Raw genomic sequence first — 24907 nt, 5'->3', positions numbered from 1 at the left:
TTTTTTTTAAACTCCCCAATCACTCCAAAATTGTTTAATCCTGATTTATAGCTGAGAGGGTCCTTGGTGCTCTCTGAGTTTAGTTGTTTTCTTGTGGTTTCGTTACCCAAACTAGGTAACATAATCAGTGTTAGCACTGACGATGTTATCTAATTGAATTGAATTCTTTATTGTCATTGTACATATATACGCAGTATATATACAGTGAAATTCACATAACACCCAGAGACCAGACTCAACATGCACACACATGACAATCCCCAAACACCTCCTCACCCGCCAAAATTCCCTGCCTCCTAAAAACACACAAGCATCCACACAACAGACCAAGTAATGCTGTCCAAAAGCTCACTGATTGTAGTCCTTAAGTTCATTGTTAGGTGCAATTTGGATAATCAAATTTGGGTAATCAAACGTCCGTAAGAAAACAACCAAGCTCAGAGAGCCCTAAAACTTCCCATTTCAAACCTGAACTACAAATATTCTCCTTTATTGAATTATATCTGTCTTCATTGCTGCTTCTTGTCTCGAAAAGTATGGAATGTGTCAGACCATCCTGGGCCAAAGAGGATGCCATTCAGCTAACTAGTAAAAGAGTGTAAAAAGGTCATCCATTCATTGCTCAGCCCCCTCAACTGTTGGGAGCCTTGAATTAAAGTCACCTCTCCCCCTCGATGCAAAAAGGAATATGCTCCCGCCACCCCCTCAAACTATTATGACAGAAAGTTAAATAAAAGATTGTGCCTGCGCATGTTAGCATTTATTTGTTGAATATCTACCCTACTGCAATCTCATAACTCTCAGCACTGTACAAGATATGAGAGAAATAAAATATCCATAGGATGAAAACACAACGATGTCAAAAAAGAATGAAAATAGATTACCAATCTCATACACTGTAGCAATGAAAAGAAAGAAAGATAAAGATATTGCGGTGATTGAAAATCATTGGAAAGACATAAAGCAGAGAGAAGGGGTTGGGGCAATCTTTTCTCTGCAGGGACTATTCCACGTCAGCTGTGCTACCACTGAAAAGCTGCACCTTCTAGCATTGGCTATTGTGGGATCGCAAGGAGCTTCTCCCACATTCCAGTCTTCCCTTAGGCACATAAGATGTGTAACTTTGAGCCCGTCATTCTCATGCAGCTCTAGCCTGAGAAGTTGGGAAACATCTGTTTACCAATCTAGATTGGATCAGCGTCATATAGTATGGTCAGCCTATCACCATACTAATCATCTTTCAGTGAATTGGTTTGGACTGATCCTACAAGCTGAAAGTTCCGAGCAGTCTTGTCATTATACTTCTGCCCTTACAAAGGGAACCCTCTAAACCCGCCTCTTGGAAATGTTACATTAGAATTCCTCACTGCAGACTGCATGTTAGTTGGCATTCCTTTTGGAGGAAGATGGGTGTTATAAATAAGCCAATTTATCAGGATGGTACCAGGATGGGATAAGCTATTTTGAGTTATAATTGCATATTTGTCCCATTGTAAATATGGAATAGCATCTAAGCAATTGCTGTATCAGTGGGAAATGTCTATATTAATCAGCCCAGTTAAACATTGGGGTTGTGTTTATATAGTACAAAAATCTAAGTTCGGTAGAGACTATTATTGCAACTCATTGTATCATCAGTCTGGAAGGGCTGCTATTTTGGATTTATAGAAACTATCTACAGCTATTGAGTAAGCTGCTTCCTCCTCTTCTTCTTCCTCTTCTCCTCCTCCTCTTCCTCTTCCTCCTCCTCCTCCTCCTCCTTCTTCTCCTGTAGGCCAGACAAGGAATAATGGATGGAAACTGAACAAGGAGAGATTTAACCTGGAAATAAGGAGAAACTTTCTGACAGTGAGAACAATCCACCAATGAAACAGCTTGCTCTCCGAAGTTGTGGAAACATCATCACTGGAAGATTTCAAGAAGAGATTGGACTGCCATTTGTCAGAAATAGTGTAGGGTCTCCTGCTTGGGCAGAGGGTTGGACTAGATGACCCTTCCAACTGTGAATATCTGTTATCCTTCTCCTCCTTCTTCTTCCCCTCCTTCTTCCCTTCTTCTTCCCCTCCTCCTCCCTCTTCCAATAGATTTAAATCTGAGCATCATAAATAATCCATCAGAAGTATGGCAAAAGTGGACAGATGAGAATTTACCAAGTCTATGTTATGTTAATATCTAGTCAAACAATGTATCATCATCCTAATATCAAAATGTACTTTATGTTGTTTTTAAAATGCATACTGTGTGAAGTACTTCTTTTTCTTGGTCCTCTCTGCCTTCCTCCCAATATATACAGATTTCCTAAGCTGTTTTAGCACACACATATTTCTCCTTATGTTTAGCTGGAGAAATAGGTGACTTTTTAGATGTCCATTTCTCAGCTGGAGAAGTTGTGGATGGGAAGGGGATACCCAAATTTTTGGGTTAAGATTTGAAATGCCATCAGGATGCTGTCTAACAAGCCATCATTTGGTCTTCTCCATTCTTCCAGTAGACTGAAAATTAATCAAATTTGTCTGCCTGTTTCGCATCAGCAAGTAATCTTTACAGAAGTGAAGGAGAGAATGAAGGATTTGCACCAAAGGATGAGGAGGCAATCTAGGCAGCCAGACAGAACGACAAAACTGCCCCTTCCCTGAAGCCTCCCCCTGCATCTACCCTTCCATGGCCAAGCTCCAAACCTTTCTCTCCTACTTCTCATCCACAGACAAACCAGCTGGGAGCCTCTCCTCCTTCCAGCCTCTGTCGTCACTAGACTAGAAATGCTCTCTCCCTCTTTCATGCAAACACATTGCTGCATTTGGACAGGAAGGTTTCCTGGGACCATTTAGCTTTCAGAGCAGAAAGACGACTGATGCTCACTTGGCAACTTGAGCTGAACTCATAGCCAAGAAACAGCAGAGAAGAGAAAGAAAGAAAGAGAGAGAGAGAGAGAGAGAGAGAGATGCCCAGAAGGGTGTTTGTGCACATTTTGCTTTTCAGTTTGCCTGCTTCTGCTTCATAGATTCCCCACCTTGTTCTTAAGGAGATGCACCTGGAGTTTAGGAATCCAGGGATTCAGAAGTCTGCTTTCCAGTGCAATACTGGCTAGCACGTGTTTCCTCTTTTCTTCTCCCTAAAGGTAAGTCCTTGGGTTTCTAATCTTTGCAGAGTAGCTGCTGGGCTAGCATCTATCCAGAGGAATGGAGTCAAAGTAATTCTGGTTTGCTTTCTGTGTTAGCACAAGTCATTACATATGTACCTCCATACGTAGCGGTTGGTGCAAAAAAGTTGGCCGCAGCAATACCAGGAAGGAATCAAGTTTTCTCAGGGCAGGATCCTCCAATGTGTTCTTTAACACAAATCCTATTCCAATGAATGGGAGCAGTGGAAGAACAGAAGTTTGCCAACGTGTTTTCTTTCCTCAGGAAGATGCCAATTTTACACCTTGAAGCAGAATCATTTATTTCTATGGGCCTATAAATAGAGGAGTGGGGCTTTCTGAAACTGAATGGATTGAATGGAACCCCCCTTTGCTATTCATACCTGCCTTCTATGGGACAAACTAAAAGATCCTGAGTTTCTGGGAACTTGAGGTGTAACCTAAGCTAAACTGTGCTTCCTTCATCTGTACTATGTTAATACTACTTATGGATTGCTGGATGGAGTTGTCAGAAATAATTTCACCAATCTGGCACTCTGCACATAAGCAGTGTAATTCAGAGGACTTCGGGCAACATTTGGAAGGCGTCAGACTGAGAAAGGCAGTTGACTGACTTAATAAACAGAATTTAAAGAAGCAGCTGAAATAGCAAGGGGTCCAGTAGTTGTTCTTCCCTGAGCCATCAGAACTGCAATGTCACTGGGGAAACGTGGGGTATTCACCCCCCCACACACTAGACAAGGGGCAGAGACACATATAAAGTGGAGGGATAGTCTGTAAAGTTCTCCATCATAAGCTGCCCTTACCATTAATTCTCAAAAGCCCGAGCCAGCACGTTATCTATAGATTAAATCGAGGAAGAGCAAAGGTATTTATTCATTTCTACCCTTAAAGTGGCACCCAGGTCATGCTCACTGCGGGATGCATTATAAATGATCGGACTAATGGGTATCTCTATAAAAATTAAATGAAACAAAAATCATCAGGATGGCAACGTTAATGACACTCGTAAGTGTACGCACAATGCGTGTGAACATGATGCCCTATAAGCTGAAAGCAGGATGTAGTAGAGAGCATAAAACTCAGAAATATAAAGTGTTGCGTTTACACCAGCCCGCTGCCATTTTATTTCGACTTTTCTCGTGATCCCTCACCGTCCACTTGAAAAACTTCCGATAAGCAGAAGGGGAGAAGTTTTTTTTTTTCAGCGACCTCTAGGAGGCGCTACTAACATGCAGGGCAGGCGGGAAAGACTCCGAGTTAACCCCGCCTCCGTGCGTTTCCTTTGCTTGCTTAGCCCGTTCACCCACGAAGCTAAAAGAAGCTTCGCTCTTTTGCTTTCGAGTTTTTTTGGGGGGGGGAGGGGGGCACACATACGTTCCAGGCGCTGCTTCCTCACCCCCCCCCCCACTCCGCACATCCCAACAAAGTCCCGATTTCCAGGAGTCCATTCTTCCAGGCGGCGGCAGCAGCAAGGGGAGGAGGATCCGACAAGTTGCAACAGAGACGGCCCTTCCGCGTTCGGTTCACCTTGGGGCCATCGTGTCTAGATTGTAGCAATCCGGACGGCCACCAGAGGACAGCAGACATTTCGGATTTTTGCAACACAGACACCTTAGCTCCACTCGTGCCTGTCTGAGGGTTTGAGTTGGGGTGGTGTGTGTGTGTGTGTGTGTGTTAATGAATAAACGTGTAAGCGAATGCATGTGACAGATGCATTAATGTATACAAATGAAGGTGTCCCTGTTTAGAAATCTTCATGACGGTTGGTGCTGCAGGTTCTTTGACCAACTACGACGACAGGCTTTTAAGCAGTGACAATCAGCACTAATACGTAGGGGTTTTTTGGGGGGCGGGGGGGGGGCGATCAATATTTACTGCAGTCTCTGTCCATGTTTCATACCTTCCCCCTTGCAGCCTCAGAGTTTTGAGTTCACTTATTTCTGTCTTATGGGTGGGGTGAGGACCATGTCCTAGCTTCACTCTTAGTTTTACAACATTTTATAACTTTTTTTAATAGACATATTCAGGACTAAATAGCTAGATTTGGGAGATTACAGCCCCCATTTGGGGGAAAAATGCAGCTGGTCTTGCTGGAGGAATCCTACAAACTCTAGGACTTTCCTCCAAAACCAAGGCTTGTGTGAAAGATACACCCAGGGAACCTGTGCATTGCTTTGATGAAGTTGTTAAATTTGCAGGATGTGGGAGTTCCAAGTGCCAAGGATCATAGATCTCTTGATTCATCATTTGGGACAGAAGCCTCATCCTTGTTGCAAGAAGGATGTTTATTCTTTCCAACAGAGTTTTAGCCAGATGCTCCCCAAACCCTGACCTGAAAGCAACAATGAGCCCAATGCTTTGTGCCCCCAGCATCTGCCCCAGAGGGGAACATTATCTCGGTAGTATTGCACATGTCCAATTCTCCCTTCCAGCTAAGCCCATTACGAGTGGGTATCATGTGGCAGCAAGTGCTAGAAGTAATTATGCATTAAGTGAAAAAGTACTGCCTTTTTCCATCTTGAATCTGCTGCCTTGAATCTGCATGTCATTGGTTGGATCTTAAAAATCCAAGTTACAGAGGAGAGAGACAAAAAAAATTCCACCCCACCTCTCTATCCCTTTTTAATGCTTCTTTCAAAACATGTTCCTCATTCTCCTATTGTCTCTTTCCTGAGCTAAAAAGGAGCTGAGTGTTTTTGTTTTTCCTCATTTCAGGAAAGAGGCTTCCACGCCAATATCATCTATAGTAACACTTTCTTTTTAAATTTTTACTTAGATCTTATTTTACTTAGATCTTCCCTTGAGGAATGTTTCTGCAGTTCAAACTCCGCTGAGGATGCATGCCAAGCAGGCAGCTCTGTGCAGGCATCACCCTCTCCCTGTTTTGACTCATAGATTTCTGTGTTTCCCCCTTCCATCCATCCATCCCACCCCAGCTAGCAGCTTCTAATTGGCTTTACCACTTGAACCACAGAAATGATTGTTCTTAAGCAGCAAATTTATCACAAATCATTTTGGATTTATTTGCACTCGGTAAATGCCCAGTCAAAATCAGAACGAATGAAGTCTTTTGGAAGAAGGAAGGTGCTTCTGTTTGTCTTTTTAAAGGATTCTTGCCTCAACTGGTGTTTCATTTGGCTCCTGCCGGTTATATTGGAGCACCACGGAGAGGGTTGGGAGGCTTAATTCACCCTCCCAATCTTCTGAGAGTTTTGAGAGACCTCCAGGCTGGGCCCCATATTGGGGTTAGCTGTTTTTTTTGGGGGGGGGGGGTCCATTTGCTGTGTCAATGATAAAAGTCCAAACAAACTCTTAGATTTTTTAAAAAGTATCCTTGAAATTTGGAAATAAATATGCAGCATATAGGACTACATCTCGGAGTGTGTCATCATATAGTCTTTTCCCCCCGAGTGCTTATAATCTGTATGAAATGGACAAACTTAATGGAGTAACTTAGCAATGGAGTAACAGGTCAGGTTAGACTCAAGATGCTATCAGATGGAGAAGCAATTGTGCTACTAAAGCAAACAAACTTGTTGCTACGACCATCAATCAGTGACTGTTGTGCTTTATCCTAGCTTCTTTCTGCTACAATTAGAATGATTGCTACAGTTTTTAGACAAGGGATGCTGCTGCAAAAGCTACAGTGTTGTGCAAATACAGTGTGGCACGGGGCACTGTGGGCAGCCCTTGAAGAGAATGCTTGACTCAGCTTGGCTAGCCTTCCAGCATTGTGGCAGTAAATTCCTGCAAAGCAGTGGAAATTAGGGTTCTTGGGTAAATAAGCTGCAGCAGACAGAATGGAGGTTGCCAATTGATGGCTATTTGACCTGTCTGTGATCTGATGCAAAAGTGAATGGATGAGATGAGATGCATCTTACTGACCAAATGGCATGCTCTCGTTTGTCTGTTCCTTGTTTCGTTTTTTCAAATGTACCTATAACTGTAAATAGTGAGAATATGCTGCTCAAGCTCTGATTCATTTTCATTGTAAAATGAGGGGACTTAAGTTATAGAAAGGCTGGTTGCCTAGAATTTCTCTAATTTGTGCCATAAAAAAATGGGGAGTTGTTTTGACATGGAAGATGCGAGTTTACACTTTACTCAGTCCCTGATTTAGGTTAATTATTATGTTGCCTTGCGGTCAGCAAAATAAGTTTGAGAGGGCTGGGATGGATTATTATAGAGAACTTGACAGAGTGTGTTAACTCCATCAGACTGGTGAGAATGTTAAAGAAGGTGGGAGATGCAAAAACCAATGGGTTGGGGGTTTATTGTTTTTCTCCTGCACCAAACAGTGTGCTGGTTCCTCACTGAACCAGTCTCTCTCCCTACACTTTTCCAAAATATCTATACTTCTGCCAACTTTCACATTTTCCCAGACTAGTTGATACTTCCTTCTTGTGTGTGGATGGCGCCAGTAGTGGGATTCTACTGGTTTGGCCCAGTTCAACTGAACCAGTAGTAAAAAAAAACAGCTACCGGTTTGGCCGAAGCAGTATTTCTTTTTTCCCCCCATCCCAACGATCAGCTGTTCTAATGATCAGCTGTACCGGGATCCCTCTCGCTGTCTTACTGCTTTGCCCAGGAGACTTCCCTGAGGCCCAGGAGGCAAAAAAAAAGGAGCGTGGTGGGGTGCGCGCGCACGCATGCACACACACACACACACACACACAAAGAACCGGTAGCAAAAATATTTGCATCCCACTCCTGGATGGCACTCTTTTGGCTTGATAATTATTGGTGCTCTGGAAACAATGACCTTGCTACTATAACTATACCTGATCATGATTAGGATTACACAGATCTTCAAAGTCGTGCTTTGCTTTGAAGAAGGCTCATCTGAAGCCCCCACATGAACCCAGGTGGCCCCCTCCCAAGAGTAAAGTGGTTGCATTGTTTCTTTCTGCCTCTCTAAACTGGCAATTGTGATATATGGAAGAAACATCTTCCAACTGGTGCGAATGCTGGTCAAGATAGGCCAAGTGACACCAAGTCTTATCAGTCTCCAATGTGTTACCTCCTTGCTTTGCCAAGAGAATGGCATGGTCTCCCTGGCACACAGCTCTTCACTGAAGTAGGTCCAAGTCGCTTCACGCATGACTAGGGAATGATAATTCTGATATTTTAATCATATTTTGTTTTTTCTTCTTTCATTCAGAGGTCTAGATGAGATGAAGGACAAAATCCTGAAAGAGGTGCTGTGGTGCTCATCCACTTGGGTGTTGTGCTGTCTCCTGGGACTGCAAAGAGAAACTTGATATTTTTCAATTAGGTAAAACTGGCCATGAAGTCTGTGTGCCAAATGAAATATATAGTGATTTGTCAAAAGAATAGTTAAGTTTCCGGTAGCAAAGGATTTATATATCTGAAAGGGAAAAGATCTGCATGCAAATAGCGTTCTTTCTTTTTTTTGGCCTGGACTCCAATGCTATCAAATCCCCAAGTTTTAAAGAGAACTACACTGTAGCATTGAGAGCTGTTTGTGATTCAGACAGTTGCTTTGGGCTCCTTTTTATAATAGGATATGTTGGCTAGGGCTCAAACACGACAACCTTCCCTCCCGAGACATACATTTATGGCATAGGAAATTCAGAACATATCCACACACACACACACCCCACTTTTTTTTTTAAAGATTAGAAAGCCAATTTAAATAGAGAGCCTTGAAGTCTTGGTCTCTTGTAATGTCTGTGTGGAACATCACCTGTTCTTTGATATCTATATGCTGTTCTAACTGAATCAGTCTCTGTGTGGGTGAGGAAGTGTGGAAAAAAAGAGCAGGAGATTGAACCAGATGCCCTGAATATTACAAATGGGTCTGATGTGATTATAACCAAAAACAGGGCAGCACAGAATGTGCCCCAGGTCAATTCCCACAATGGAAGAACAGATGGAAAAACGGATGGAACTAGCAGAGGGCAAAATTAACTGTTTTAATTAAAGAAAAGAACCTAAGAACAGTTTGTTTCTACTTAGAGACCCTTCTAGATTTTGTGCTCAAAACAGAAAAGTATATATGAAATTTTGATTTTGGGTTTTGCTGATTATATTAGTTTGTTGTTACAGCTATGACTAGTATTTGCTCTGTATGCAAAAGTAAAAAGCTGAAGTTGTAACTGTGTTTTGTATTTTAGATGTTACTGTTTTATTTTTGGTCCCCTTCACCCCACACTTCTTTCCCCCTTCTGTTCCTTTGCCTATTTGCCTATTTGCCTATTATCTTTATTTTCATTTGTATTTTATATTATGATGAACCTCAACAAAATTATATTATTAAAGAATGTGACTTGGGGCCTTATGAGGCCTATCATTATTGTATTTGTAGCCCTCAGAAATTCCCCATAGTGATGTCAACATTTTAGGTGCTTTTAAAAATGGGAAATAATGGAGAAAAACGAAAGTCTTACATTGTGCACAAAACTGACGGATCCTGGCCCTAACAACTTCACACCTTTGAATGAAAATTGTGGAAGAACCATAGGGGGAGAAGTACTGGTCTTTGCTTCTGCATTTGATTTTGCCCATGCATGGTTAGCTGCTACGAAAAATAAAGCACTGTATTGTATATGTTTGGTTTCATCCTCTTGCTTATTCTGTGATTCTTGGAATGGCCTATCCTGATCTTACAGTGAATGACTGCCACTCTTACCCCTTCCCATCTATTTTTTTCCCTTCCGTGCTGATATTACAGGCACTATAAAGGCAAGAAGGAAAGAGAAGTGAGAGAATAATAGGCAAGTTGTGGACATATCTGTATACGTAGCCTTCTAAAAAGCAAAGAAGGTGTTACCTCCATTTGTTTCACCCCTCTATTACCTGCCTGTATCTGCTGAAAAGATCTAACTCACCCTGGTGTATATGAACGTAAACATGTATGTGACTTGCAAAATGTGAATGTATGTAAGGTGCAGATATGCTCCTCCCTCCTTCTCTCTGTTATGTCTCTCTCTGTGTGTATTTGTGATGCTTAAGCCCTAATCAATGTGTCCTGTTTTAGAAAGGAGCAAAAAAACCAATTGCCTGAATCCCAGTTCTAGCGCTGGAGGTTCAAACCTCCCCCGCATTCCTACCATGAGGAATTAATGTCACCTTTTCTCTTCTAACCCTAGGCATATCTTGTTTAAAACATAACTGGATTGTTAACAACAGTCCTACTTGCTTCCTCATGATATCATTCTGTTAGGGTCCTAGGTCCTATTGTCCTTGCCTGCAGATTTGCTTTAGTGTTCTTTTCCTTCTTTTATTCCCATGTAAATGTGGGACAACATGTTTGACCTGTCTCTACACTGTGAAGGTCCCTGTTGATATTCAAATCTCAGTTGACAAGAAGTTCCTCCAAAGACAAGACCAGCCAGCTGTCTTCTAGGAAGGAAGCCAACTGATGCAGCACTGAGCTCAGCTACCTTCCCTGAGGGAGTCAAATAGGATGAACGTGTATATTCATTCACCTCCTAGGTATCATTTTGTGAGACTTTGCCAGTGAAAGAGGCAACTGACCAAATTTTTATCCTGGGGCCAAGAATTTCAGGGGGAAGTGATGAACAACAACCTCTGAGAAGATGGAGCTGTTTATGAGTGGATTTCCAGCCACCTGGATCATCCTATCCTTCTGGTTTGTGCTGCTGTCAGGTAAGGGACAACTATGTTTTCCCCTCCATCACCTCAATTACCTCCCTCTTTAAACAGTGTCTTATTATGCAAATTAGTGCAGAGAGTGATTAATGGGATGTTGCGAAGGAATACATAAACTGGAGTGAAAGAAGAAGTTTGAGATGTTCCAAATGTCAAATCAGTTAAAGAGATTTATTTTTTATTACACAATGGGTATCTCCTGGAGTGTCTATAAGATTTCAGGAATTGGGGGAATAATTTTATACTGGTTTTACTCCTGAGTAGGTAATACCTGTCAGTAGGGGATGAGTGGTCAAGGTTATAGGCTCTTACCTATGGGATGCTGCAATGTCCATCCTCTCACCTATGCCATTTAGCATTAATTAAAAATTGCAGGAGGAAATCATCCATTGGTTGGGGGAGAGGTATCACTGATTTATTGGGTGTACTTCTCTATTCAGAGCCAAAGAGGAGATGCTATAGAAGTAATTTCCCAGTGTCTGGAATTGAATCCTGATGAGACAGTGTGGCAGTTTGTTCAGTGACTATGGTAACTCCCCTGGTAACTTTAGAAGACGTTGTCTTCTATCCAAAGGAGCACATCAATAACTTGGAAGGTTGCTGGATTTATGGCTTTGCCTAGATTTATAGGTAGAAACTGTGATTATGAGTGAGCAACTTTGGCTGATGGGTCAATTGCAGCTTTTTAGAGTAGGAAACTGGCAACAGAAATTCATGTCATCATGATCTCCAGATGGGGTTACTGCAATTCACTCTATTAGAGACTGTCCTTAATGACTGCTAGGAAATTGCAGTTGGTGTAAAAAGCAGTAGCATTTGTGCTGATAAAAGTCCAGCTCTATTTTGTGACTATTGCATAAGTGCAATTCAAGTGATGGTTTTAATTTATTTAATGGTAAAGGATAAAAACCCAAGATACCAAGAAGCAATCTACTCCAAGCTGACTTTGGCTGGTCTGTCTGTACTGCTCAGGGGGGTATGATTTATGTTCAGGGACATCTGTGGGGTAGCTCTGTATCTAGTTGAGTCCTTGGATCTGCTCCTTGTCCCATATGTCTGTTCCTACACCCTCACTCCATATCTTTGATACTTTCCCAGAAGTTTTGTTTCTTCTTGTCATTTCTTGGAGACATCCTTCCCAATCCTTCAGAATGTCCAGTTCCATGATATCTATCCAGATTCCCTTCTGTCTGTTAGAACCTCTTTGTTTCAGATTATGATTCTTAGCTCTGTTTCCATTTGTTCCCTTAATACTTCTCTCCCTCCCCACCTCTTTTCTACATCCAGTTAATTACAAGTCATAGCACCCAATTTGTTTCTGATGGCAAACCTCACTGGCATTCATGGGAAGGCAAGTGTCAAAAGAAGCACCATGGCAGACAAAGCCTGCATTTTGCCCCCCTTTGAATGGAATGATGCATCTTCAAAAGGGTGGGAGTGTTCATTGATTGCAACCCTCTGCCATCTTGACAATTTTAAACTTCTGTCCCTGCTGACAAGCCTCTATTCACGTATGGTCAGTTCTTCACGTTGAGTGAATTCCAAAGGCAAAATTGAGATGCTTGACTCGAGTCTCGACCTGTACAAATATAGCAATAACTGTATGAACAAGCTGCAAAACAAGGGAAATGTCCTTCTGCATTTTCCTTCATCAGTTGTGAGTTAACAGGTGGGGTTTTTGGTGTCGCGTGCTTCTGAGAGTGTGGATTGCACAAGCTTCCTCTTGTACGGTCTTTTTTTTTCAGTGCTCCCCCAATGAGCAGATGTACGGCTGTGTCTGTATTTCAAATCCACTTGCCAACAGCAGGGGAAAAAAATAACCTGGGCAGCCAAGGGGCAGATTAAAGTCTCTCAGATGTAAAATGGCTACTTTTTCTTTGTGTCAGTCTGCCCCTGGGGACAAGGAAAGCTGCCTGAGCCAACGGCACCTATTTATTATGTGATTTACTAGCTTTTCCCTTTGCTGGATTTGTTTCTACTCTGACAGTTGTTTGGCACAGTCGTTTGCCAGTTTATCCAAATGCAAATGCATTGCCTCATCTTGAAGAATCAGAATACAAATTTGCAAATAAATACAGAAACTGCATTGAAAGCAAATAACCACTTAAAAAAGAACGCATCTAGAAGAGCAAGGTTTTACACCTAGGCAGGAAGAACCAAAGGTACAAATACGGATTAGGCGAATCCTGGCTCAAAAAACAGTAACTGTGAGAGGGACTTTGGAGTCCTAGTGGATGACCACTTGAACATGAGCCAGTGGTGTGTGGCAGCAGCCAAAAAAGCTAATACAATCCTTGGTTGCATTAAACCAGAGGCATAAAATCAATATCCTATAGGAAATATTAGTACTGCTTTATAAAGCCTTAATAAGACCACACCTGGAATACTGTGTCCAGTTTTGGTCGTCACATTACAAAAAAGATGTTGAGATTTTGGGAAAAGTGTAAAGAAGAGCAACTAGAATGATTAAGGGCCTGGAGACAAAAACATATGAAGAACAGTTGCAAGAATTGGGTATGGTCAGTCTAGAGAAAAGAAGGACTAGGGGTGACATGATAGTAGTATTCTGGTTTTTGAGGGGCTGCCATAAAAAAAGAGGCGGGTCAACATTTTCCAAAGCATCAGAAGGCAAGACAAGAAACAATGGATGGAAACTAATCAAGGAGAGAAGCAACCCGGAATTAAGGAGAAACATCCAAACAGTGAGGACAATTAACCAATAGAACAGCTTACCTCCAGAAGTTGTGGGTTCTCTAACACTGGAGGCTTTTAAGAAGAGATTGGACAGCCTTTTGTCTGAAATGGTATAGGGTTTCCTGCTTGAGTTGGGGGTTGGACTAGAAGACCTCAAAAGTCCCCCTCAACTCTGTTATTCAGGGTTTTAAAAACTGGGGTGATTGAAGTGGATATTATGTGCAATCTTCAGATTAAGTTTTAAACCAGGATATTGTCTTATACTGTCTTATATTCTCACTTTCTGTAAAGCTGGCAAACTCAGGAAACAAGAACTATTTGAGTTTCTGGAAATATATTTATTGCTGGTAAGGTAATATATCAGAATCTTGAAAACCCTGCCAAAGCAATTCTCCTACACAACTTATGCTTAGTGTAATTAAGGCAGTTTTTGCTAAGTCTTTTTTTCAGGTTTTACACCTCCCTTGGACTTAAGGCTCTCTTTCGCAACAGCCCCATTTCCTCCCTTAATTTTCTTCCAGTCTCCTTTATGTTCTCAAAGATTGTTAGCCTATTATATACAACATACTGCTGCTTATTCAAGACCTGACTGTTAGGTATTGTCCCTGATATTTTCCAAAAGGTATTTTGGCTCAGAATGCAAAGACAGTGAACCATTAGTTTTTAAGGATGTCAGCTGTATGAGTCCAAATGAAAGAACTCCTTTGGTACAATAGAGAAGATAAACAAAGAACCAGAAAATCTTTGATGGAATACAAGTCTCATTAGTTAAAAAGGTTCCTATTTCTACTGGCAACTTCACCAGTTGTAATTTGGTCCAAAACTTTGCTCTTAAGCAAGGATCTCCAAACTAGGCAACTTTGAGACTTGTGGACTTCAATTCCCAGAATTCCCCAGCCAGCATGGCTAGTTGAGGAATTCTGGGAGTTGAAGTCCACAAGTCTTAAAGTTCCCAAGTTTGGAGACCTCTGCGCTTGAATGTACTTCCACCTCAGAATTGGCCTCTGCAATCATATCTTATTTTATTTTGAATTACCTAAAGATTGGCCATTGAAAGACTTGATGCAGAAAGTTGGTCCCCATGTCTGCTTACCTTTCCAAGTTTTGTAACAAGATGCATTTGTGTGACATACAAGGTTTCAAGCTTAGAAAGCAGGAGGCCATCCATTCTAGTCCTGTCTTAGGCCCAAAGTCAGCTGGGTGACCTTAGACTGGTGAGTCTCTCTCAATTCTACAAAGCAAACTACTTCTGAAAATCTTGCCAAGAAAAGTGCATGGATTAATCCAGACAGTCACCAGGATTCAAAAAGTAGATAAAGGCACATGCACACATACCATAAGGACTCTGGTTGGTGTAGAATATTAAAAACAGTTGAAAATAATAATGTATAAACTGGAAAAGGACAGCAGATCAACTGTTCATCCTAATCTTTCTTTGGGTGTTCATTTATCTTCAGTAGAAGACAGTATCTGTAAGAGTTGAACCGTGGAGTCTTGATACACCCTGAGCCTGGTTGTTTTCTTGCAGACATTCTATAACCCAATTAGGTGTCATCTCTAACACTGATGTTACCTAGGTGGGTAATAAAACATCTGCAAGCAAATAACAAGCTCAGGGGGCCCCAAGAACTGCACAACAAAAATCAGTTTAGAAAATGCTTCTTTTTCAAACTATTCCCACAATTCCCATCTCCTTTGGCCATTTGAGAGGTGCAACCTTAAGATCTCTAAAGGATCTTAGAAGAGGCAGTATAGTTGTGAAGAGCTGTGAAGATTTCAATTTAATTTTTCCTCTGAAACAGTTCTGCTCCTTACATCGCCAACCCTATGTCACTGAAACGCCTTGAAGGATCTTGGCGATCAGATCTAGTCAAGCCTGGCTGTTTTCTTACCTCTGTCATCCCACTGATGCAAACTGTTTCCTTGCCTCCTTCTGCTTCTGTTGTATAATGATATTAAAAATCATAAAGGAGTGTTATGATGATCCAAGCTACAATTGCCATCTTGACTTTTAAGACTGCCCTGCAGATATTACTAGATTCAAAGCTTGGATTTATAATGATTGCATCTAAGCTTCCATATTTTCTGTTGTTAATTTGTGGCAACAGGAAGCATATATCCTTTCCTTAAGCTTTGTTTGTTTTCTTGAGCTGGTACATTTCCTTTTTATGCATGCCAACTTCTGCTCAAGAGCTTTGCATTTTTGAGTTTTTCTACATATAAACGTGTTTGTTTGTGCATAATGCAATATAGGTGCAAGTTCCAGTAATGCTTATCACTAATTTGTTTTGATAGTTTGTTCTGTCTCTCTCTGTCAGTCTCCCCCCTCATTTGTTTCCGATGTTTTAATCTGGATGCCTGCACTGAACTGAACGAACCCTTCTTCCAGCTTTAGGATTCTAGTAATTGATTGTTTGATTTAGCAAATTTATATAGCTGCCCATCTACTCTTCAATACTAAAATGTTCACTACCTTACTGGCTGCAAAAATTACCACAGTCTCCTGTGAGTTCACACCAGTATGTAAGAGCTTATGGAGTTTGTTGTCTTTGCATAGACTTTGACATGGGAACCCCTTGCATGATACAGCAGTCTTGCAAGATCTGGGGTGAGGGGGATATTTTTACTTATTTGAGTCACCAATATGCTTAATAAAGTTGCTGATTTTGCCTTTACAGGGTTGTCAGAATGATTAATGTAAGAAATGTGGAAGGATTGTTCAGCTTAAGTATTTAAAAAAAAACATCTGGTCATGTTTGAACATTGATCTCAATATTTAATTTCATTGTTCAAACTGTTTTAGAAGTTAACTTGCAATACTTATTTTGCAATATTTGAGAATGATATGGCAGTTTTTAAAAGTTTGGTTAGACTGACTTTAAAGGGCTGTGTGTTCCTATTTGTAGAATCTGCATCTCTCCAAAGCCGGACAGAGACACAGGCAGAAGAAAGGCTCTTCAGATATCTTTTCCATGCTTACAACCGGTGGTCCAGGCCGGTCCCCAATACTTCTGATGTTGTGATTGTCCGGTTTGGACTGTCCATAGCTCAGCTAATTGATGTGGTATGTATACGAACTGGCACTTGATCTTTCTGTAGCACTTTCAGCAAAAAAATATTTGTAGCTGGAGAAAACATGTATGAATTGTATTGTCAATATACTATGACAATAAGAGAAAGAGTTCAGGTTGAATCCCTCTTTTGGAATTGGCTTTGCAGTTTCAAAATGAATGTGTTTGGGGATTTTTTTCTAAAAAATGATTCATGTGATATGTGTCAGGATTCCAGCAGTTATCCCAGTTAAATCATGAGTCTCCAGCCAAACTTCCAAAACTTCAAAAGGATTTATTGGGCGTTAACATGTCCGGCACTGCCTGGGTGTAGCCGACTCAGACACATAATTCATTGTCACCCTTGACCCTGGTTTTCCCCCGCCCCCCCGGGTGTATCATAATTCATATTCTCCAATGAGACACATCCATAGCCAAGAGTCATCAATCATGTTCTCCAGTTAGAATTTTGCACAGCAGAAACTTCAGTCATCTAGTTACTATCTTTGAAAAACTATTTATGGAATGCACTTTTGCTTTCCAAGCTGCCACACTGCTCTTTCAAACCCCTCCCCCCCCCTTTCTGTTGCCAACTCTAAAAAGACCATAGAAATATTGTATGAGTTGACAATAAGTATCATGGAAGACATATTTGGTGACAGGAAACAGGCAGGGATATATGTTTCTTTAGACATTTTGGAAAACACATAGCAATAGCACCTAGACCTCTCCATAGTGCTTTAGAATACTCAGAGTGGTTTACAAAGTCAGCATATTGCCCCCAAGAAACTGGGTCCTCATTTTACTGACCTTGGAAGAATGGAAGGCTGAATCAACCTTGTACTGGTCAGGATCAAACTCCTGGCTGTGGGCAGAATCAGTCTGAAATATTGCATTTTAACCACTGCGCCACCATGGCTCTTACATAACCAGTTATAACACTCATGCTCAGAGGTCAAAGAGAAGGTATCTGTGCTCTTTGATGAAAAAATGGGATCACTATCCTTAAAGCTTCCAGAGGCTGAGTTCATACAACCTGCTTAAATCGAGACAAACAGCAATTATATTGCTGTATTCATGGAATATGCAGTGCCCAAAAAGATAACTCACCTTATGTTTAGCACAAGGGTCTTCAAACTTCGCAAGTTTAAGACTTGCGGACTTCAACTCCCAGAATTCCTCAGCTAACATGACTGGAGGAGGAATTCTGGGAGTTGAAGTCCACAAGTCTTAAAGCTTAACGTTCAAAGACCCCTGGTTTAGCACAATGCTTGGTTCACACAACCTGCTAAGGCAACAGTCGAGTTTCTGCTATATGCCAAAATTTCCAATTTTATGTCTGAAGAAGCCAGACATACAAGTACAGAATTTACCCTGCCTTTTAGGGTTCAATGCAGTGACAGGATTTAATGTGTCTTTCTATCCAATCCAAATACCTCTATTTTTTTCTTTGCCTATGAAGGATGAAAAGAATCAAATGATGACCACAAACGTTTGGCTGAAACAGGTAAGCAGGACAGGTATAATCTAGTACAGTGGTTCCCAAACTTTTTCAGTCCACTGCCCCCTTGGTGCTACAAACTCATCCTCAATGCCCTTCACCCAGGGGCGGGATTCAAATTTCTGTGAGTGTGGCCTAATTTGAAGGTGTGGTTTGCTGGTAAAGTGACTGAGTAGGTGTGGCTTGCTGGTCACATGACTGGGTGGGCGTGGCTTGCTGGACACGTGACTGGGTGGGCGTGGCTTGCTGGACACATGACTGTTGGTGTGGCTTGCTGGTCATGTGACTGGGTGGGCATGATTTGGTGACTGGCAAACCAAATACAAGTGGTCCTCACTTAATGGCCGGTTGCTTAGCAAGTGTTCTAATTTATGACTGGCCTCCCCAGAACTACTTGACCTGTTTTTGGAGTTTTGACAGCCATGCACACACATATACACATGCTCCCTTCCAACCCTGCTGGAGCAGGTCATTGGACTAGATTGCTCTCCTTTCCCAACGCTGCATTCGGGACGAGGCCCCGCTGCCCTGAACATGGCGGCAGCGGGGGGATGTTTTAAAAGGAGAGCAAAGCCACTCTGGCTTTTTGCTCACTCTGGCTTTGCTCTCCTTTCCCAACGCTGCGTTTGGGCTGAGGCCCCCAGGTTCACCCCATTGAGCTCCTTGCACCAGAGCGTGCAAGTCAATGGGGTGATCCTGCGGGGCCTTGCCTCGAATGCGGCAGCGGCGGGATTTTTTCTCACCCCTGAATTGTGCCCTGCTGCTCACTTCCAGTGCCCCCTTGCCACCTCCTAGCACCCCCCTGCCAGCCCCCTTGCCTCTCAGTGCCCTCACTAAGGCTTCCTCCCCCCAGGGGGCAGTACTTCCCACTTTGGGAACCATCTAGTACAATTGAAGCTGGGAGACTCAAAAGATCGATTATCCACATGCAACAATATTATATGGATCTTGGGCCATGTAAAAGGGGTAGCATCCTCCTTTGTTTTTCCACTTCTAATAGAGAATCCAGAGGGCATTATAGCAACCCTTGTGTTATTTTTCCAACTTTTACGCATGTCTGAATATGGTGGGTGTCTACTGTAGGCTGGCCAATGTATTGTATTCTTGAGAGCTATAGTTTGTTTATATAATCCTTTTTCAAAACCAGGGAGGACAATGTCTGAACCCACCATCATTGTGTTCATACCATCAAGTTCAGTAAAAAGCTAACAGCTGGTTTTCCATGATATGGTCTTGGCTACTATTAACCATAGTTAGATTTTTCTGGGTTAGTGTGTCCTATAAATCTACCTGCTTTGCGAAAAAAAATTATATCTCTGACTTTGTATAGGTATCATTACCCCTTACAGCTCTGGTTTGTAATTTGAGGGTCTTCTTAAGTAAGGGGTAATGGCTCCTGATGGAAGGGCACGTGGCAGCTGTGGCCAGGGGAGCCTTTGCACAAATCCACCTTGTGCACCAACTGAACCCATTGCTCAACCAGGAGGCCTTGCTCACAGTCACCCATGGCTTAGTCATTTGGATTACCCATTTGGATTACTCCAAGAGGGCTGCCCTTGGAGACCATCCAAAAACTGCAAGTGATCCAGAATTCAGCAACACACACAGTTTGGGTTCCTTACAGATCACCCAAGTAGCACCACTACTGCACATGCTGCACCAGTTGTTTTCTGGTGCAATTCAAAGTGTTGATTAACATTTCAAAGATCCATATGGCACAGGGCCAGGTTATTTGCAGGAGTGCCTCTTTTGAGGTTATCTACTTGTCTTACAAGATTAGATAAGATGGGTGTGCTCCATGTCTCCACTTTTTCCTGTGACCCTCCAGTGGGACCTCTGAGGTGTGCCATCCCAGCCCTTTTGAAGATCCCCCTACCTGAGATCAGAGGGATTCCTTCCCTTTTAACCTTCTGGAGGGCTGTGAAGACCTGATTCTTGCCCCAAGTATTGATCGAGAACCATGCTTGAGCTATGAGGATGTTTGATCTACTGCATAGGAAGAACAATAGCTTTCTTTTTAACTATGTTTTATGAATTGTTGTGAGCCATTTAGATTCATTGTATGAGATGGGTGGTCAAATAAGTTTTGTAAATAAACAAATAAAGAAACAACCTTTGTTGTACCCTTGTAAATAATCACATCATCCTGTTAGAAAGGAATGAACACTGACTTCTTCCTTACCACCAGGAATGGAATGACTACAAGCTTCAGTGGAATCCAACAGATTTCGACAATGTTACTTCTATTCGAGTACCTTCTGAGATGATTTGGATCCCAGATATTGTGCTGTATAACAAGTAGGTGATGGGTTTGTACATCTGGATGAATTGGGACAGTGACAAATACAAATGTAAACAAATCTCAACATTGTACTGAAAAAAAGTCTTCCTTAAAAACGTAACATAGAAAGACTAATGCAAAGGAAAACACAGAGATAGATTTCTAAACTAAATGTCATGAAATAAAGGAGCTGAATGAAGCCTAGTCCAGAGTGATTATGCACACTGGGAAATGGAGGTAAGGGTTGTTAGATATTTTATACCTATGGGAACAAATTTGGAGGCAACGTATGTCTGTTGGTGGTAACTCCGACATTCTGCCTATTGTGTATTCAGATGGATGCTCCTTGAAACTGAATGTTCCCACTGAGCCACATTGGACCAAACATTTACAAATGTAATGGCTGCATTAATATCAGATGCTAAATTTGGTTCTCTTGACCTTCACTAAAATTTCTTTGGGGGCTTAATGTATGATATGAATGAAGATAATTAATTCTGTAATTAGATTAAAAATTTTATGTTGCCTGAATAAATTTGTGGAGTGGTTGCCAACTGCTTTGATACTAACCTGCTGCAGAGCAAAGTGATGTCTTCTAACTTAGTTTTAAAAGTTGGCTTCCACAAAGTTCCAAGTTTAATTTGGAATGACTGGTTTTGAGGGACTTTCCCCTTGTCACATGAATGAAGATCAACAGCAAATCTGAATTTCAGGGGAGAGAGACTCTTCCATTTCCATGAACTTCCATAAGAAGAAACAAAAAAATCAAGATGGCGGTCAGGACATGTGATCAAAACCCTATTATTGTTTAATGGAGGGGTGTCCTACTTTGGCAACTTTAAGACTTATGGACTTCAACTCCCAGAATTCCCCAACATCTGGGGAATTCTGGGAGTTGAAATCCATAAGCCTTAAAGTTGCCAGAGTAGGACACCCCTGTCATGCCTTTGGTAGAGTGGACTCTGAGGGAGAGGAGGAACAGCCGATTGGGAGTGGAGGTGTGGCTCCGGAAGTTGTGGAGGAGGCTGGGGAAGGGCAGAGGCCAGCTGGGCAGTCAGAGGAAGAACCAGGCCCATCCCCTCTGCATCCTAGGACACACAGAGAGGAATGGAGAAGGCAACAACTTGGCTTACGAGAGAGGAAGCACCATGATTCTCATTGGTTGCAGCTGGGGAGACTAGTAAATAAGTGAGACGATTACAACACAGCGTTGCCAGAAGCAAAGCGTGTGTTATTTTGGGTGGAAGTTATCTGTCCTTCCAACAGACTGTGCCTTGTTATCTCCTTGAATTTGGTAATTACTTATCCTGGTTCATTGTGGAAATTTCATCATTGTTTGGTTTTTTATTTCACCTCTATCTGCTCATTAAGTTCGGACTGTATTGCTTTCTTTTGAAGACTATTTTTGAGTACGTTTTGTCTCCAACTGAGAATTATTGAACAGTGGGGCCAAGTTGGAGGCATTAAAGTACATTTATTTACGTTTTGGAGTTTGTTACGTTTTGTTAGTCTGGGTCATCACAATCCCGATGTAATGTGTTGCATAATGCACATAAAAATGGAGTGGAGTTTACATCACAGGATCATGACTACTGTCTCCTTCTTTAAAAAAAAAACATTCCATGATGCCTCTGCTCATTTCTCCCAAATGTGTTTTTTTGCACTTCAAATATTAGGGATAAAGATAAGATTGTTTTTGTGGAAAGCATAGCTTTCTGGTACATGTCCTTGGCATTCATCTATCTTGTGTACAATTTGAGAGGATGTTAGAAATGCAAATGAAATAGAGGCACACTGGCAGCATCCTATGTAGAAAAAAACCTACACAGACGTTCATTTTCTTAAACTGAAGATAAGCCAACTTTTTCTGTGTGACTGTGGGAGTTAAGATCCAGAGTTTATCAGGGCAGAGATATCCTAACTATATATGTAACCACACACACATGCTCAAACATATATGTACATGTTTAGTACTTTGAGGTTAGTTGATCAAGAAACAGATAGCACAAGAAATTCCAGAACTCAGTTTTAGTGATATAGATTTTAATAACAGAATCTTGAAAGCTTGTCAGATTTCCTTTCCTTCTCTCCTACATCAGAAAGAAGCAATGCAAAACAAACTTAAGTTTCCTTTTCATTGTTTTTTTTCCCCTGGGCTAAACATATAAATTCATGGTTGATCATCACGTATCTTCTCCAAGATCATCTCTGTGTTCCTCTACATTGTGTGTGTGAGACAGAGTGATGGTATAGTTACTGCTATTAATTTTACTTGTTAATTTTGGTGTGGGTGGAACATGTCCAAGTAATCCCCTGGAAGGTGAGCAAAAAGACAGAATATCCACAACCACACCACTTATGTTATGACAAGTTCTATATATTTCAGTCATAAGATAGATCTTCATTTTGGATAATCTTATGAATATTTACATCTGCGTCCTAAAATAAATGAAAACACATGAAAATAAAAAATAAAAACAAGTGTTAGCTAGTAAGAGGAAGAAGACTTTCAACCATAAATAATTCCAAAAGCATCAACCATCCTTGCGTTCTTGGTAGAATAGCAATACATCTCAAATATAAACATATCTATAAATTATACCCATCCTGCAGTCATGCAGAATCATGCAGGTATTGTCATTTTAGTAATATACATAAATTCCCATCAGCTGCAGACCTCAATAAGTGATATAAGAGAGAGTGATGGAATGATGATACAAGACAGTAAGCTCTAAGAGAAACGAAATGCAGAAGATGCAGGGAGTAATAATTGTCATTCAAAAAACTAGCAGTCATTCTACTTGTACAATATCATATGAACAATCATTTGTTTATTACGAGTAAAAAGACAGCTTAATAAGATGCTCAATCTTAATACATTCCAATTCAGCAGTTTTCCAATATGTAGTGCAATTTGCTACTTGTAACTCATGAGACTTAGGATACCATTAGGCAAATTGGTATTTATTTCATCCTCATGGTGAGATTTTTCCACCCAGTGAAATATTTTATCAAAATTGGGACATTTGGAGTGAGGCGTGCTACTTTTATATCCCCATTGTTCCATTCTTGTCCTGTTTACCAGAAGGCACTGTCTTCTGGTGGAGGTAGGCTGTTAAGTTAGATGAATCTGTGATTGCTTCAACAAACCACACTTGTTTGGTTTGACAGATGTGATCTCTTCTGATTCATAAGTGGCCTTGAGCAAAATTTGTGGTCTCTCTGCAGTTCCAAACTTGTGCTGCGTTTTGGGTTTGTTCTTGAAAACAGCAAATTTAGATCTTAATGAATTACTTTCTGCAATCACACTGCACACACACTCTATGATGATGTATTCCACTGTCAACTGCTGCTGAAATGTTGTATTCCCTCAGTAGCAATGCAAACTTAAAGGGTGATGCCCAGCCTATTATCCTCTAAGGAATGCTGGCAAATATCTTTTCTTTCTCTCTGTGTGCAAATCTTAGTTTAATCCATGAGGAATGGCTTTCTTCAATTGGCTGGTATTATGCTGCCATCAAATGGCCCTCATGAATTCTGTGTTCAATGCTAGTTTATTTGTCTCATGTCTTTGGCATTTTCTTAGTTGTGGGCAGGAAGAGGAGGGGAGGATATGATGGGAAGGACGATAGAAAGGATTGTCCAGGATATGCATAAATATACCAGATTTGGTATATTTAGCAACAAAGATGATAAGGGGTACAGAGGCTAAGCCATAAGATGAATGGTTAAGGGAAATAGGTATGTCTACCATATTGAAGAGAAGGATTAGGGGTTACCTGATAGCTGTCTTGTAGTATTTGAGGGGTTGTCACCGAGAAGAGGGAGTCCACATTCTCCAAAGCACCTGAGGACAGGACAAAAAATAACAGGTGGAAGTTCATTCAAGAGAGATCCTACCTAGAACTATGGAGAAATTTCCTGACAGTGAAAACAATAAATCAGTGGAACAGCTCAAGAAGTTGTGGGTGTTCCATCACTGGAGGCTTTTAAGAAGAGACTGGACAGCCACTTGTCTGGAATGATATAGTGTCTCCTTTTCGAGCAGGAAGTTGATCTAGAACAGTGGTCGCCAACCAGTGGGCCGGGGACCACTTGTGGTCTGTGAGAAAATTTTGGTGGTCCACAGAGAAATGTCACCCTCAAAGCAATTAATCCTGGCTGCGCGGGAACACAAGGCTGTGCTGCCCACATGGCCTGCGGGAACATAAGGCTTGCATTGCTTGCATTGTGAACAACACTCGGTAGTGAGGGGAGGGGGGAAAGGGCGGAGTGGGGGGAAAGTTGCCCCACTCACCCATGCTCCTGGCCTGGCCACCGGGCTGCTTCTTTCTGTTTCTTTCTTCTTATGCTTTTGGCTGCATGCAAGGAAAGCAGCAAAAGTCTTTCTTTCTCTCCCCCAAACTCCACCAGAAATGAGTCTTTGGGACCCTGCAATGCATCTTGCTCCAAGAGACTGCACCAGCGCGACAAGTCTAACAAAGACTCATTTCTGGCGAAGTTTGGGGAAGAGAAAGAAAGACTTCTGCTGCTTTCCTTGCATGAAGCCAAAAGTCTCTCTCCCACCCCCCAGAACCAAGCTGGAGACGGTATCCTGCAATCCC

At 41.6% G+C, this 24907-nt stretch overlaps 1 protein-coding gene across 2 annotated transcripts in view; it reads left to right on the top strand.

Annotated features, from left to right (window-relative positions):
- The first annotated feature begins 2771 nt into the window (after window positions 1-2771).
- Window positions 2772-24907, top strand: part of CHRNA2 (cholinergic receptor nicotinic alpha 2 subunit) — a 31274-nt gene continuing 9138 nt past the window's right edge. The window contains exons 1-6 of one of the 2 annotated variants that reach the window (XM_087929606.1): window positions 2772-3118; window positions 8304-8417; window positions 10601-10774; window positions 16378-16535; window positions 17984-18028; window positions 20211-20320. In XM_087929606.1, coding sequence (XP_087785732.1) covers window positions 10705-10774; window positions 16378-16535; window positions 17984-18028; window positions 20211-20320 — 383 coding nt within the window. In that variant the 5' untranslated portion in view covers window positions 2772-3118; window positions 8304-8417; window positions 10601-10704. Of the gene's footprint in view, window positions 3119-8303; window positions 8418-9983; window positions 10775-16377; window positions 16536-17983; window positions 18029-20210; window positions 20321-24907 lie in introns of those variants that run through there. The other variant, XM_087929609.1, reaches the window with a different exon arrangement.

The sequence above is a fragment of the Pseudonaja textilis genome, chromosome 1 (genome assembly GCF_049901715.1).
Source record: "Pseudonaja textilis isolate UNSWEBS1 chromosome 1, rPseTex1.2, whole genome shotgun sequence".
Classification (NCBI taxonomy): Eukaryota; Metazoa; Chordata; class Lepidosauria; order Squamata; family Elapidae; genus Pseudonaja; species Pseudonaja textilis.
This window is presented reverse-complemented; position numbering and strand designations above follow the sequence as displayed.